Below are 16,566 nucleotides of genomic sequence, written 5' to 3'. Positions count from 1 at the left end.
TTCTCTCTCTCAACCTCATTCTCCAGCCTTCTTCCTCTATTCTTTGACGCCCTTATTAATCAACAACCCATCGACCTCCACTTCAAATATACCCAATGACTTGGCCACCATAGCTGTCCGTGGCCATGAATTCCACAGATTCACCACCCTCTGGCTGAAGAAATTTCTCCTTACCTTTGTTCTAAAGGGTTCACTTTATTCTGAGGTTGTACCCTCCGGTTCTAGACTCTCACAATATCAGAAACATCCTCTATCACTATTCCATAGGTTTCAGTGAGATCCCACCTCAAAAGTTACCGCTTTATTCTATGCAATTCGTGAAAAAATTACTTCCAGAAAAAGTAGTCAGGACAAGCAAAATACGTGACTGTAGACCAAAGTGCACAACCTTCATATGAATACTTGGGAAGAATGACTCCTGATAAGCACACGTTCAACTTGCACTATTGTACATCATTTAATCTTCTCAACAGCAACACCATTATCTTCAATGATACACCAGCCATTCAGAATCACTTTTACATCATGACTGGCATATGTCATGAAATTTGTTGTTTTGCGGCAGCAACACATAATAAAAAACTATAAATTGCAATAAGATATACAAAAAATAAGTACGTAGGTTTGTTGACCATTCAGAAATCTGATAGCAAAGAGGAAGAAGCTGTTCCTGAAATGTTGAGTTTGTGTCATCAAGGAGTACCCTCTCCTTGATGGTAGTAATGAAATTCAGGGAAATGCTATTTAGTGCAAGGGATTCATAGAAAACAGGAAAACAACTTAGCACGGAAATGGTTTTGTCCTTGGGCCAACTTGGAGCAGTTTCACACACATGAAAAATCCATTCAAGGATTATAAGGAAAATGACAGCAATGTTAAGAGTACTTCCCACATATTTTATCTCTTTGGGTGTTGCTGATAACCAGATCTTAAAAATCGGGATAAACAGATCCATTATGGAGGAAGTTAATGGAAAATAGTACCATGAATTTAAATCTGAAACCACCAACGAAGGAAGAGTTGGAAAGTGGCAAATGCAATAGGGATCAGTTAAACTAACCATGAGGTAAATTTGCCCTGTCACATGCAACAAGAGCTTGCCAGTTCTCCAGAGTTATTCACAGCAGCCTCAGAATTTGACCAAATGCAAAAATAAAGGGAAAATTGATTGTAGACCCTATTTGAGTGTAAACTGAAAATCCTGGCATGTGGACAGAAGACTGCAGCCAAAGCTATTTCATAGCAATAGCTTCTGCAGATTAATCCCATGCAATGTTTCATGGAAATGATCTGCAGTGACTACTGCCAGGTTTAACTCAGGAAGTCAGGCAGCATCGATGGAGAAGGATGAACAGTCAAGTTTCAGGGTGATTAGTGATCTTGTGTGTTGCTGCTACGTACTACTTATTGCGTGGCATACACTGCCACAAATGCTGTCCCATTGCATGAAAATGATCAGCAGAACAATGCTACCTTGTTGCATGGAAGCAACTTGCAGGAAATGCAGTATTACTGAGGCAGCACTGTAACATGGTGGTTTGCACAATGCTTTACCAGTGACCTGGGTTCAATTCCCACCACTGGCTGTAAGGAGTTTGTACATTCTCCCTGTGACTGCGTGGGTTTCCTCCAGATCCTCTGGTTTCCTCTCAGAGTCCAAATACAGTACTGGTTGATGAGTGAATTGGTCAATGTGAATTGTCCCGTGATTAGGCTAGGACTAAACCAGTGTATTGCTGGGCAGCGCGGCTGACAGAGTCGGAAAGGCCTATTCCGTGGGATATCTCAATCATAAAAATATATGCATAGAAACAATGACAGCAAATATCTTGACACGCCAATTGTACACAAGCTTCTCCTCTCCCCCATCCCCTGTAAATGCTGAGGAATGCGTGGGAATAACTTGAAGACTACCGTGTGGCTGTGAAATAATGTGTGCATAGAAACACTGAAAGCACATGAAAGGGTGCAACATCTGATAGGCTGCATGGTAATAACCTATAGCGAACGGTGCCGCTCTGTGCACCAAGCCGGCACTGCCTGGTTACAGACCTTTGCTGCAGCCTGCAATACCAGAGCTGCTCCCCTCTGGCCGGGCCTCGCTGGGAGAGGAGAGCTGCTGCGGGCAAGTCTCCAGCCTGAACTTTTTCCTCGCCGGTGCTGCGCTCATGTTACTTTGGAAGTAAAGGTTACAATTTAGAGTGATGGGTGGTCCGAGTTCCTGCCCGGAGCCGCTACTACGGCGGGAGCTCAGGCCACCGTGACCCACGCCGGGCGCTGACCTTCTCAAGATGGCGGCGGGGGAATGAGATCTAGCAAGTCTCGCGTTAGCTGGCTGTGCGCAAAAGGCCTGCGGCCGAACTTTGCAGAGACCACTCAGTTCAGGCGGCCGCTGATGAGGGGAGAGAAAAAGAAAAGGGGGACCCCTCCCCCACTCCAGCGGGTGTCGGCCCGAATAGATTCGACGCTCGTCAGCAGTTCACTCCACCGTCGATCTAATTTTACCTGACACGTCCGCTTTGCGGCGTCTTTCACTTCCTCCCCGTCCTCGAGCGCTGTAGTTTCCTATCTGTGAGGCGGAGCTGAGTCCCAATTACGGATGACGAGGAGTAGGACTACAAATCCCGGCATGCCTTGCTACCTTGTGCGTCATGACTGACAGCTGAAGGCACTAAACAGCGAAGGACGTGGCTTCCATATTACGTCAGCAATTGTTGCAATGGTAGCAGCAACGCTGCGGTTTACCTGACCGACTCAAACTCTCAATCCTTTAGGGCAATGCACGTTTAGATAAATTAACGTAATTAATTCTTCCGATATATTTTCACTTCCGACATCTTCCTCAATTATCAATCTATCATTTATTCCATTAGCTAATGGAGCAATTAAAATGACTTAAAGATTCAAGATCGTTTATTGATATTCTTCGGTACAAGAGCGTAAAGGAAAACAAAATGATTGTTACTCTGGATCAGATACAGCATAAAAAACGTAAGCATAAGAAACGATAAATATAAGTATAAAAGCAACATTTTAAGACACAATGTTGAGAGTGGTCGTATATGCACAGGATTAGTTAGATGCTTAGATTGTATGTATGTAAAGTGACACCAGGTGCTGGAGTAGCTGAACTGAGTAGCTGAGTAGGTAAAGTTACAAGGCAACTCGTGGTAAGAAGAATTCGAGATAGCAGCAGGCCATATGAAAACACAAGACAGTGATTGTGTCTGTATTTGGTGTGGAGGACAGATAGATACTTTATGATCACAAAGGAAATTACTGTATCACAGTAGTATTACAAGTGCACAGATATACAAATGTATAAATATTAGAAGAGAAGTAAAAAATAAGTTACCTCTTAACAGTCCAACAGGAGGGCGGGGAGTCATCACTTCCCCGGCTATAGGTTGACTTAGTCTAATGGGCGAGGGTAAGAACGACCTCCTATCGCGCACCTTGGAGCAGCACAGTCGTCTTTGTCTATTACTAAAAATGCTCCTCTGTTCAGCCAAGGTGGCATGCAGAGGGTAAGAAATGTTGTCCAGAATTGCCACGATTTTCCTTTGTTCTACCACGGCCTCCGGTGTGACCAGTTTGACTCTTATAACAGAGCCAGTCTTTCTAATCAGTTTACTGAGCATGTTGATGCTATTGCCCCAGCACACCACCGCATAGAAGATTGTACCGGCAACAACAGATTGGTAGAATATGTGGAGGAGAGGCCTGCATACTTAGTCCCCTCAGGAAGTAGAGGTGACTCTGGTCCTTCTTGTACACAGCCTCTGTGTTGGTGCTCCACTCAAATCTGTCATCCAGGTGCACCCCCCAGGTACTTGTAGGTCCTCACCACATCCACGTCCACATCCTCACCATCAATAGTAACAGGGAGCAGTGTAGGCTTTGTCTTCCTAAAGTCCATGAGCATCTCCTTTGTCTTACTGATGTTGAGCTGCAGATGATTCAGCTTGCACCGTTTGACAAAGTCCTCCATCGGGCCGTGTATTCATCCTTCTGTGTCTCCTGTGTTGTTTACACCCAACTATTGCTGAGACATCAGAGAGTTTCTGCAGATGACATGGCTCAGTGTTGTATCTAAAGTCTGAGGTATGCAGGGTCAACAGGAAGGGAGACAATACAGTCCCCTGTGGGCCCTGCTGCTGCTTACAACCATGTCTGACACACAACTCTGAAGCTGTGATCTGCCAGTCAGGTAGTCCATTATCCAGGAAACAATGGCAGTGTCAACCTGCACTGAACAGAGCTTTCCCCCCAGCAATGAGGGCTGTGTGGTGTTAAAGATACTTGAAAAATCAAAAAACATGATCCTCACAGTGCTGTCCTGCTTATCCAAATGGGAGTAGGCTCTGTTCAGCAGGTAGATGACAGCATCATCAACTCCAATGCGGTCCTGGAAGGCAAACTGCAGGGGATCGAGGGCTGATCTGACTGGGGTCAGAGGTGAGCCAGGACCAGCCTCTCTGGGGTCTTCATGATGTGTGAGGTCAGGACCACTGGACGGTAGTCATTCAAGACTTTTGGTTGGCCCTTCTTGGGTGCTGGGACTACACATGACATTTTCCACCCAGTCAGGACCCCTTCCAGGCTGAGACTCAGACTGGAAATGTGCTGGAGAGCTCCACACAGCTGCTCAGCACACTCCTTCATCACCATTTGTGTCTGAGTCTGAGGTGAAGATGGCGATGATAGCAGTTGGTGTGTGGAGGTGTGGATGGTAGGTGCAGGGCAAGGAGGGGATGTAGACAGTGGTAGCCTGTGTTGTTTGTCCACATGATGAACTGGAGGGGAAGGGTTGGTGCTGAGGGAGCATTGGGTGCCCTGACATGATGGAGCTGACTGAGATCACAACTTCCTGCAGCTTCCTTCGATACTGTGTAGTAGTTCTCCACCCCCACCCCCGCCCCCGCCATACAGATGGTAGTGCAGCCGATTGGAATGGTCTCCACAGTAGAAATTTGCAAGTGACTTTGGTGATATTCCAAATCTCCTCAGACTCCTAATGAAACATAGTAGCTGTCATGTCTTCTTTGTAACTGCATCAATATGTTGGGCCCAGGAGAGGGTTGACACCCAGAAACTTGAAACTACTCATTCATTCCACTGCTGACCCCTCCATGAGGACTAGTGAGGGTTCCCTTGTCTCACCCTTTCTGAAGTCCACCATCAGCTCTTTGGTATTACTGATGTTGAGTGCAATGTCGTTGCTGTAACGTCACCCAGCTATCTGACATATCTTGCTCCTGCATGCGGATGCATTGCTTCCAAGCTTGGAATATAGAATCCACTTCCTGAGTGTTTGTGGATGGAGGCACTAACACAACACTCGAGGTGAATTCATCGTCATAGGTGTAAGTACGATGAGTACAGGTACAATGAAAATCTTACTTGCATCACAGGTATGGTGGTGGACAACATATATAAAATATATAAGACAGTGAAGAGAGTGCACAATTTAATCTTGCTCACTCATTCCAATCCTGACCCCTCCATGATAACTGGTGTGTATTCCCTTGTCTTACCCTTTCTGAAGTCCGCAATGAGCACTTAAATTGTCATCACTGTGACTCAGTGCTGGTAAATTGGATGGGTACTTACTTGATAACTGGTATGGATATGATTGCCCAAATTGCTTATTTTCAGTATTTTATGACCCTGAAAACTATATCTCACCTAGTATTTTCAGTATTATGGTTTTATTTCAAAAGTTATACTGCAGTTTCATAACAAACATAATATTTCCCTATTGTTGTGGACGCCAATAAATGGTAATATTTCCAGCATTTTTAACCTTCAATAGTCATGTTTGTTTTCAAATAATTTAAAAAATATATACCGTCATTGATTTCAAATAGATCTGTACATTCTGAAGCAGCCGAATGCATATTTTAGCCAAAGGGGTTTGAGTTTCAAGGATTGAGACAAATGAAAGTTTCTAAGCAGGCAGTGGAATAGACGTCCCTCCCCGAAACCTGAGCTGATTTGATTGACAGGCGCGGGGTCCTTCTCTCTTTCCCAAGCCCTGTACTGAAGCGGCGGCGAAGATGGTGAGCGACAGCGATCTAATCCGATCTAAATCTCCGGCATCCACCGCCGACCCGGCTTGTTCCCGTTACCAATGGCAGGCAGAGGCTCCCCCGAGCTGAATAACCGGTGTATTTTATGCTTGTTCGCGCGCGTTGATGTGCCCGGCGGCGCGGGCCTGCTCTTACTGGAGCCCCGCGCCGGGGACTGGGGTTGGTGCAGCCCCGGTGCCCAGTGGCTGTGGGATGGGGATGAGTATCGACTGCTTGGTTGTAAATGCCCGGCTCAGGCCGAACGTAAGCCAGTCTAGGATCTAGTGTATAAAGTTGGTAAACTTTACTCTCAGGCGTACACACAGACCAGCCCAGGCTCTGGTAGTGCATCAGCTGCTCTCCTGCATTTAGAGTAAGAGTACCTAACTTATTTAAGTAGTGTGATTTAATCTGTTAAATTTTAAGTCTCTGGGCATTGTAGGGTATTACTGTAAAATTATGGGGATTACGATGTTCGAATAAATTTTATTGCATTGTCTGAGAACCTGCATGAATAAAAGCAGACTGCAAGAATACACTGTACGAACTCGGGGCCGTAGATTTAAGGGGAGAGGTTCAATAAGAACCTGAGAGGACAGCTTTTTCACCCAGAGTGGTCAGAATTTGTAATTTACTGATGAATTTTATTTCATTTCTTTTGAAAACTGAAATAATGTAAACTATATAACTATCTCAGAACTAAAGGGTGTTTTTAAGGTAAAAAGGGAGAAGTTTAATAAGAATTTGGGGCAACTTTTTTCAACCGAAGAGGGGTCAGTATATGGAATGAGCCTGCAACAGAGGTAGTTGAAGCAGGTATGTATAGAAACATTTGAATGGTGCATGGGCACTTATCTGGATAGGAAAGCTTTGGAGGGTTATCGACCCAATGGCAGGTAAATAGGACTAGCTTGGTTGGCATAGATTGAAGAGCCTGGCTCCATGCTGTGTAACAACATATTGGAGAACTCTGGGTTGTGAGGGAATGTTGCAGCTCTGGTTCAGCCACTGGAATATTCAGATCAGTTTGGTCACCTCATAGGAAGGAGGTGGAAGTTTAGTGAGACTGCAGAGGTTTGCCCTGCTGCCTGGACTAGAGGGCATGTCTTATGAGGATAGGTAGAATGAGCTAAAGCTTTCCTTTTGGAGCAAAGGAAGATTAGAAGTGTACAAGATTATATTGATAGAGTGGACAGCCAGACCTTTTCCAAGGGTGGGAATGGCTAATATGAGGGGGCATAGTTTTGACATAATTGGAGGAAAGTATGGAGCGATGCAAGGATAAGGTTCTTTTACACGAAGTGGCGAGTGTGTGGAATGTGCTGTCCGGTGATGATAGAGGCAGATGCATTAGGGACTTTTAAGTGACTTTGGCACTTAGATGAAAGAAAATTGGAGGGCTACGTGGGAGGGAGCAATTAAATTGATCTAAGAGTAGGTTAGAAGTTTCTCTCACTATCATGGGCCAAAGGACCTGGACTGTTCTATGTTAAGTAGCAGCTATGGTAAGGGTTCCCAACCTTTTTGATGTCGTGGACCAATACCATTAAGCAAGGGGTCTGTGGATGCCAGGTTGGGAACCCCCAATCTACAGGGAAAATGGACTTTTTGGTCAGGACTGTTCATCTGGACTCACCACATCTACAAATGCTGTTTGACCCTCATTTCTCCAGCATTGTTTATTGCTCCAGATTCCAGCATCTCTGGTCTCTTGTCTCCATGCAGACTGTAAGAGTTTGGAGAAACGACCCAAAAAAAAAGCTGCCAATAATAGATTCTGAAAGCTGACCAGGAGCATCATTCTGATTCAGAAGGAAATTTTTGTTTCTCAAAAGGCATTTGAAGTGAAATGGCTGTGGGACAGTGGGCGGACTGGGCTGATGGGGCTGCTCTACCAGAAGCGTGGAACTTGACAGGTTGAATGTTCTGAGAAGAACCCCTTAAATGAGAGAACTATTGTAAAGGAATGAGAACTTACCCAGATGTTGTGACCAAGGCAACTTGAACTTTCTGCTGTGGTTTTATTCTACAAGGAATAATGTGGTGGCAGAGAGGTTACTCAGAGACGATGCAGAGAGTGCGGAAATATATCACTGTGAACTGGCAATAATTGTATGTTTGTTTTTGGGATCTGGATTTGATTTTGGTGCTGGGCAGATAATATGCATGTTGATGCAGACTGAGCAAGTTTCTTAAAATGGATATAGTTCAGACAGTTGAGGATAATTTTTAGGCAGATTTTTATTTGTCTTCTATCAACTCCTCTGGCAGCACATTCCAGGCACCCACCACTCGCTAAATCTCATGCAAATCTCTTGTAATTTCTCTGTCTCATCTTGAATATATGCCTTCTAGTCTGGTATTTCCACTCTGGGAAAACGACTTCCTATCCTACATGCCTCTCATAATTTTGTATAGTTTTATCAGGTTGCTATCAGGATATGACCGGATAAGAAGGAATTTCTTCATTCTGAGGGTGGTTATCCTATAGATATCTTCAGTATAGAAGGCTAAAGATTGAGTTGCTGAAGAACTTGAGTTGATGTAAGGCATCAAATATAGGGGATTGCATGGGGTGAGGCATTGTGATACAGAATCAGCCATGATTCTGTTGAAAAGTGAAGCATGCTTTAAGGATTGACTGGTCTACTTCCAGTCCTATTCTTTGTCTATTTTCAGCTTGACAAGTGATGGAAAAGCTCTGGAGAACGAGGAGATGAGTCAGCACATCAGATGGCTGAACAACCTCCCGCTTCATTCCAAGTGTTAGAAAAGTTAGTACCTGATCAGCTCTGACAGTGACAGTATTTAGTTTTGAGTTGAGTTTCTGATCAGTATTTACTTTGGGCTTAATGGTGTAGAGAGCTCAGCAGTGCCTATGCTATTCAATGTCAACAGAAATTAGTTGGATTGGGGTGTGATTGTTCTCCACATCTCAGTTCTCTGAATAAATGTGCACCGTATGTTAGTTACTTTTTATTTTACAGAACGACACAGTGACGATCAGAACCAGAAAGTTCATGACAAACCGCTTGCTCCAACGCAAGCAGATGGTGAGTAGGAATGTTTTGTTGTTTTCCTTCAGTGTGATTATTTGCAGAAGGTTGTGATTGATATGATTTTTTTTTACCCCTTTTGTAGAAATACTGTGAGCTCTTGTGCTGCTTAATCCTTCAATACTGCAAGCTTGAGGCTCACAAAGTGCTGGAAGAACTCAGCAAGCACAGCATCTATAGAGGGGAATAAGTCTTTCCTATAGCCTTTTGTGTGTGTTTCTTATTTTCTCCAGTATTTTGAGTGTAAATCAAGCTGAAGGATCTGGGCCTGAAAACATTGCCTGTTTATTCCCCTCCATAGATGCTGCCTGACCTGCTTCAGCATTTTTGTGTGTGTTGCTCAAGATTTCCAACATCTGCAGAATCACTTGTTTTAATGCTTAAGAGCTGCTTTGAGATTATTCTCTTCAATTTCTAGTATGTTCTTGAAAGTTCCTGGTAGGAATTTCAATTCTGTTCTCATGCACATTTTCGTTTCAATATAGGTTGTCGATGTCCTGCACCCTGGCAAACCTACAGTTCCCAAAACAGAAATCAGGGAAAAGCTGGCAAAGATGTACAAAACAACGCCAGATGTTGTGTTCGTTTTTGGGTTCAGGACGCAGTTCGGTGGTGGCAAAACAACAGGATTTGCCATGGTCTATGATTCCTTAGATTACGCCAAGAAGAATGAACCAAAGCACAGGCTAGCAAGGGTGAGAAGACAAGTTGTGTACCGCTGAGATTTTAGGGATACTCTGCCCTTTTTTATACTAATCTGTATCCATTCTGTTTCAGCATGGTCTATTGGAGAGGAAAAAGGTTTCTAGGAAACAGCGAAAGGAACGAAAGAACAGAATGAAGAAAGTTCGCGGTACAGCTAAAGCTAACGTTGGTGCTGGCAAAAAGGTGTGAGAATTCTTGGCAAGGAAAATATCTTATTGCATTCTTTATCATTAGATTCCTCTTGGAATATTTTACTTTCAACTCTGATCATGTACCTTCCTCCTGCCCCTCAACTAGGCCCTGAACTCCCTCTCCTGCCTCCCTCCCTCAAACAACATGTTCCTTAAAACCTGGTTCCTTAATGGAGCTATCGGTCACCTGTCCTTGTGTCTTGTGGCTCAATTTCAAGTTTAGATTTGTCTTGCTTTTGTGAGGTATTATGATGTTTTAAAGAATCTATTGATTAAATTAAAATTTGTTTTCTCTACTGTTTCCATTTGAGAACTTTGGTTTTCAGTTTTGTCTTTTTTTTGTTCATGTTTGCTATCTTTTTTGTTCCTCCGGACCACAGAAGGTAATACTGTTATTTTGCATGTAGTGTTGTGTTCACTAATTAGTTTTTCTACGGCTTAGTTTCTCTGCAGCTAAGTAGAATCTCATACAAATGTGTGATTTTACAAATGATTGTTATAGCATATTGCAATGTGAACTTTTCTTCCACTGACTAAGCTTAAAAAAAGTAGCATGTTTTTACAATGAGCTTACAATAGCCATCAAAGTAATGGAACGTAGAATAAAACAACACAGTACAAGCCCTTTGACCCACATTATTGTGTTGACCTTTTAACCTACTCCAAAATCAATCTAATCCTTCTCTCCTACAGAGTCCTGCAATTTTCTGCATCCATATGCCTTTCTGAGTCTCTTGTGATCCTAATGTATCTGCCTCTACCTCCATCCGTGGCAGTGCGTTCCGTGCACTTAGCATTCAGTGTTTCTTTTTTAAAAAACTACCTCTGACATTCCCCCTATACTTTGCTCCAATCACCTTAAAATTTTGCCCTCTTGTATTAGCCATTGCTACCTTGGAAAATCTCGCTCAACCTATCCTTATAAGACAATCTCAAATCCAGACAGCATGGAGTAAATCTCTGCACCCTCTCTAAAGCTTCTACATAATTTCTAGATTGAGGCATCCAGAACTGAACACAATACTCCAAGTGTGGTCTAACCAGAGTTTTATAGAGCTGCAGCATTATCTCATGGCTTTGGAACTCAACCCCCCCCCCCCCCCCACAAACGAAGGCTAACACACCATTTGCCTTTTTAACCATCTTAACTTGCATGGCAACTTTGAGGGATCTGTGGATGTGGACCCCAAGATCCTTCTGTAAAAATTCTACTTACCTTGTACTCGTCCTTCAAGTTCAACTTTTCAGTGTATATTATTCCATATTTTTCTGGATTGAACTCAATCTGTGATATCGACGACCCAGCTGTGCATCTTATCAATGTCCCTATTTCAGCCTCCTCTATCCCCAACACCACAAACCTTTGTAATCTGCAGGCTCACTAACTCACATTTTCACCTCCTCATCCAAGTCAATTATAAAAAATCACAGAGCAAACATCCCAGCACATATCCCTGTGGAAAACCAATAATCATGGACCCCAGCAGAATATGCTCCATTTATTACCACCCTCTATCTTCTCCAAGCAAGCCAATTCTCAATCCACAGTCAAGATTCTGTGCATCCTCACTTTCTGAATGAGCCTATCATATCACATTACTAAAATCCATGTACATCATATCCACTGCTCTATCTCCATCAATTTATTTTGTCACTTTCTGGAAGAATTCAGTCACGCTTGTGAGGGATCATCTGCCTTCACAAAACCATACAGATTACCAGATTATGGTATGATAGGCTCATTCAGAAAGTGAGGATGCACAGAATCTTGACTGTGGATTGAGATTATGCTTCTTCAAATGCTTGTAAATACTTCATGAATCCTCTTCAATAATTTGCCTGCTAGTGATGTAAGACTCACTAGTCTGTAATTCCCAGGATTATCCCTATTACCTTGAACAATCTATTGGGAGATATTAGGTGGTGCAGTTTGGGGGTTGCTCCTCTGCCTCGGAGCCAGTCACAAAACTCCTCTTGGTTTCACACACCAAATCAATTTCACCTTTTCAGTTTCAGGGCCATATCACTGGCAGGTCACTAATGTCACTGGTCTTTGAAGTGTAAAAATCACTTGTTGAAATTGCAAATGTTCTGTCTTTCCGGGCATTCTTTAGTTCTCTTGTGTATGGAAGGGTGGACTTTTTATTTTGTTCTTGATTTTTTCCAGAGAAGCTTACATTTTGATTCTGTCTATCTCTGCAAATGGCCGTTAGAGAGTGGACATCATTGTATTAATGTCTTACTATTTCTTTTGCCCTTAAAAGAATTTGGCAGCAAGCTAAGTGTGTGACTGGTGTAACATTCTCACAATAAACTGGTTGCTCTTGAGTTTTGATGTTTCTAGCTGTTAGCCAAAATCTGTTTTTAAGACTTGTAAGTTTGATTTGTTTTTTGATATCAGTCAATAACTTTGTTTTGCCTTTCTTTATTGCTCTTATGGAATATGTCCTTCAGAAATGAAGCAACAGTGGCAGGTACTGAAGTCTATGCATGAGTGTGCTAGCATGCACTGCACGTGACTGATTTACCCTGGTCTTGCTCAATGTTGCTCTGTTCTATAGTTTGCAAGTTACTTTTCACATGGGATCGGTGCTAGTCCTAATTAAAACTAACTGAAAATTTCTATGCAGATTTTTCTTGGGTGAAATCTTAAATAGTATTAATAACATGCACGATAACATTTAGAAAGATCTATGTTTGGATTCACTAATAAATCAAGTTCAAGAAAAGGACATAGCTCCCCTGCTGGTAGGAATTATGAAGATTGATCTGTACAGGTGTCCACGTCCAAAGATAACCTATCAGAATTTCATGTCAATGCCCTGCTGGTATTGAGATGAAAAAGCCCATGTTTGGATTCCCTAACAAAAGAAGTTGCAAGAAAAGGGTGTAGCTCACCTACTGGTAGGAATTATGAAAATTGATCTGTACAGGTGTCCATATTGTCCAAAGATAACCTATCCAAATTTCATGCCATTGCCCTGCTGGTTTTGAGATGATGTGAATGTTTCTGATTGAGCTGTAGCCCGGCTCCAGTATCTATGAGATGCTAGAAATATAAATGATACACCTTAGCATAGTGGGTAGAACAATGCTTTACAGTATCAATGACCGGAGTTCAGTTCCCACCACTGTCTGGAAAGAGCTTGTACATTCTCCCCGTGACCATGTAGGTTTCCTCCCACATCCCAAAGACATACCGGTTAGTAGGTTAACTGATCATTGTAAGTCGTCAGGTTTAGGCTGGGGGTTGCTGGGCAGCAGGGCTTAAAGGGCCGGAAGGATTTAGTCTGAGCTGTCTCAATAAGTAAACAAACTTTTCACAGTTGTTATGCCACAATTAAAGTTATGCTCAAGAACGTAATGAAATTGAAGCAAATGTGTTTTATTCTTCATTCTTTTGAAGTCTTGAAGCTGAAAAGTTTTTTAAATTCAAATAAAGCAGTTGTGATAGATGTAAATAGAAATGAGGAAACTGGACTTGCATATATCCACATGTTTTCTTCTGTGAAAGTAAATATCACTACCAAGAAATTAATCTTGTGAGTGGTGCAAAATGATGAGTTGCCAGCAGGATAAGATGAGATTGAAAAAACTCTAGATTTGTATATTGAGCTAATTGTTACTAATCTAAATACATTAAATTGGGAATAAAAGCTATTCTAAGTTGTATTAAAATAGTAGGCCATATAGTTAAATGAAGCCTGACCCTCCATTTCATTTAAGAGGGTATAATTTTGTAAATAGAGGTATATTCTCTAACTAAGTGCATGTTTTATTTCAAGGGTGTCTTAATCATGGCATGCAATCATATTCAGTGCTTTAACCTTTCACTTTTTTGAATGTTTAGAGGCTGTCCATTTTACTAAAATTTGTGCGGTCAATAACTCTTGTGGAGCTCTTGATCTTTTGAGAATGCCTTTTTCTCCTTTGCAGCATGCTTTCAATTGCACTTGTAAAATTTTCAATGCCATAATTTGTCATACTGGTCATAATTTCTGATTGCATGTGATAGAGTACATTAGAGATTTAACTTCTGTAGTTTAGATTGTGATTTGGTCTAATCCTTTCATTCGCATTTTGTGTACAGACGACCCCTGCATTACAGAAGGGTTGCATTCCTAGAGAAAACTCCATATTTCAATTTTTGTAAAACGAAATCCCATTTCCCATGGAATCCCTTCATAAGTGGAAGTGCATTCATATAGTGGTAGTACTGTGGTTGCTCAAGAGGTTGCCTCGTCCGCTTCTAGTGCCAAGCGGTTGCATTTGGAGACAAGTAACTGCAGATGCTGTAACTTGCTGCTCCACTTTGATATATCCAATCCTAAACAAGCCCCCCCCCCCACCCCATCACAAGCCTCCAGCCCTGGTGACCCCAACTTGCGTACACAAACGTACCTAGTACCACCTCCACTTAGTAAGATCAATGATTAATAAAGATGGGTTCCAAGCAGAGCTGAACCAAATTCATGATGACGTGAGCTATTCCAAAGTGGCAGGGTCCAGTGACACTGAATCTCGAGAGACGAACAGGAGAGATCGTTTTTTTTTTAAACTATCTGCACACTGACACCCTAGGCAAAAAAAACAGACTGAAGGCCAGAAGTTGCTGGTGTACAGACGAATTAAGAATTCACAATCTGCTCATCAGCTTCTAGGTTCAGTTGTTGGTCCTGTTTTAGACATCTAAATAACATGGAAACCTCTTGGAAGGCAGGGTTTTAGCGACTGCGAGACAACAAAATGAGCTTGCTGCATTAAAATAAAAGCCTGCCGCAATAGTCAAGAAATGCAAGTTGAAAGAAAAAAAAGACATTTCACATTTTGTCTCTAGCTATTTCATTTCCCCGCCCTTCCTCCACACATTTTGTACGGTTGAATTACTGTAATGCAGCCGTCGACTGTGGTTAGTGTATATGTTTTCTCAAATGTGTTTGAAATATGAAGTCATACAAATTTAGGTAATTTTATTTCGCTCTATTTTGTTTCCATACAGTAATATGGCAGTACACATGAAGATCTCTTAAAATGTGAGTATTTAACTTACTGATGCCAGATTGTCTTTTGAGATGGTATATGTTTAAGAATTATTATTAAATGATGTGTGGAACTTTGTTTCAAAATGTAATTAAAAGTTGGTAAATTAATGATTGAATATTGTCAATTTTTGAATCTGCAGTTCTCATTACAGATGTATAAGGTGCAGATTTTAATTATTTTTTTTCTCCACCAACAGGCTGAATTGACCATGGATCACCATCTCTGATTTCTTCCCTCGTGCTCAAATAAACCTTATAAAAATTGGAAAGTTGTCTTCTCTTGTTATACAGTACTGTTTTTTTTTACTTGTATAGGTTAGAGCTGTTGAGGATGTACATAAAAGACAATTAACTTATGATTTCAAAACCGGTTGTGGCATTATTTTGACCAGACACTTGTTCTGTCCTTTATGAATACTGTAGCAGTGGTAAACTTATGGGTTGAGTGTGTACATTGGAACATTTATTGAGGTACAGGGCAGAATAGGCCCTTAAGGTCCTTCAAGCCACACCACCCACCATTCCCTCAATTTAATCTTGGCCTAATCACAGGACAATTCACAATGATCAAATAACCTGCCAACCAGTACATCTTTGGCCTGTGGATGGCATTGTCCAAGGTTGCAAGTTGCATGCCACCTTGGACAATGTCTCCCATCCACTACATAATGGACTGGTTGGGCACAGGAGTACATTCAGCCAGAGACTCATTCCACAGTGATGCAGCACTGAACATCATAGGAAATCATTCCTGCCTGTGGCCATCAAACTTTACAACTCCTCCCTTGGAGGGTCAGACACCCTTAGCCAATAGGCTGGTCCTGGACTTATTTCCTGGCATAATTTACATATTACTATTTAATTATGGTGCAACTGTAACGAAAACCTGTTTCCCTGGAGATCAATAAAATATGACTATAACTATAGGAAGAAAACCAGAGCACCTGGAGGAAACTCCATGTGGTCACAAGGAAAACATGTAAGCTCACAGGCAGTGGCGGGGTACCGTCTTGCCCGGGATTTAGTTTCTACAGCTGTCTTTGAGTTTGTATGTTCTTCCCATGACCGTATACTCTGGTTACTTCCCACAATCCAAAGATATAATGAGTTAATAATTTGTGACAATGTTATGTTAGCTCCAGAAGCATGGTGACATTTGTGGATTCCCCCCCACCACCACCACCAGCATATCTTTGGATTGTATTGGCCATTAACATGAATGATATGTTTCACTGCGTATTTTGATGTGCATGTGACAAAAAGCTCATTTTTAATCAATTAGTCCACAGTGGACCCAAGCTCGGCACAAACTGGCATCAAGCTTATTAATTTTTATCTCACCAAATACTTTGTCTCAACCAGTGTTTCTGCAATGCAGTGCTTTATCTTCAAGTACAGGTTGAGCACCACTTATCCGAAATGGTTGGCTGGAAGTATTTTGGATTTTGGAATATAGTTACAGTGCTTTATAAAACTATTCAGCCCCAGACCTTTGTTTAAA

At 42.0% G+C, this 16,566-nt stretch overlaps 2 protein-coding genes across 5 annotated transcripts in view; one reads left to right on the top strand and one right to left on the bottom strand.

Annotated features, from left to right (window-relative positions):
- parga (poly (ADP-ribose) glycohydrolase a) overlaps positions 1–2,985 on the bottom strand; it is a 196,723-nt gene extending 193,738 nt beyond the window's left edge. Inside the window, exon 1 of one of the 3 annotated variants that reach the window (XM_063070415.1) lies at positions 2,506–2,985. Coding sequence is in view for 2 of the 3 variants with exons in the window: in XM_063070412.1 (XP_062926482.1) it covers positions 2,053–2,170 (118 nt within the window). In the remaining variant the exon portion in view is untranslated. The other 2 variants (XM_063070412.1, XM_063070414.1) reach the window with 2 other exon arrangements.
- A 3,006-nt stretch (positions 2,986–5,991) lies between these two features.
- rps24 (ribosomal protein S24) lies at positions 5,992–15,334 on the top strand. 2 transcript variants are annotated; one of them, XM_063070410.1, is made up of 7 exons: positions 5,992–6,062; positions 9,059–9,124; positions 9,613–9,822; positions 9,905–10,015; positions 12,478–12,497; positions 15,023–15,056; positions 15,263–15,334. In XM_063070410.1, exons 1-5 carry the CDS (start codon positions 6,060–6,062, stop codon positions 12,481–12,483), a joined length of 396 nt encoding a protein of 131 aa, XP_062926480.1. In that variant the 5' UTR covers positions 5,992–6,059; the 3' UTR covers positions 12,484–12,497; positions 15,023–15,056; positions 15,263–15,334. The 2 variants fall into 2 exon arrangements, with proteins under 2 accessions (XP_062926480.1, XP_062926481.1); XM_063070411.1 differs by lacking the exon at positions 12,478–12,497.
- The last annotated feature ends 1,232 nt before the right edge of the window (positions 15,335–16,566 follow it).

Source organism: Mobula hypostoma, chromosome 18 (assembly GCF_963921235.1).
Source record: "Mobula hypostoma chromosome 18, sMobHyp1.1, whole genome shotgun sequence".
Lineage (NCBI taxonomy): Eukaryota > Metazoa > Chordata > Chondrichthyes > Myliobatiformes > Myliobatidae > Mobula > Mobula hypostoma.
Note: the sequence above shows the minus strand (reverse complement) of the source record. Positions and strands in the feature narration are given on the sequence as shown.

Bases quoted from the DNA above. Each gene is read 5' to 3' on its own strand.
- rps24 (XM_063070410.1), top strand. The intron at 9,125-9,612 runs GTGAGTAGGAAT...GTTTCAATATAG, and splicing joins TGCTCCAACGCAAGCAGATG to GTTGTCGATGTCCTGCACCC. The intron at 9,823-9,904 runs GTGAGAAGACAA...ATTCTGTTTCAG, and splicing joins CAAAGCACAGGCTAGCAAGG to CATGGTCTATTGGAGAGGAA.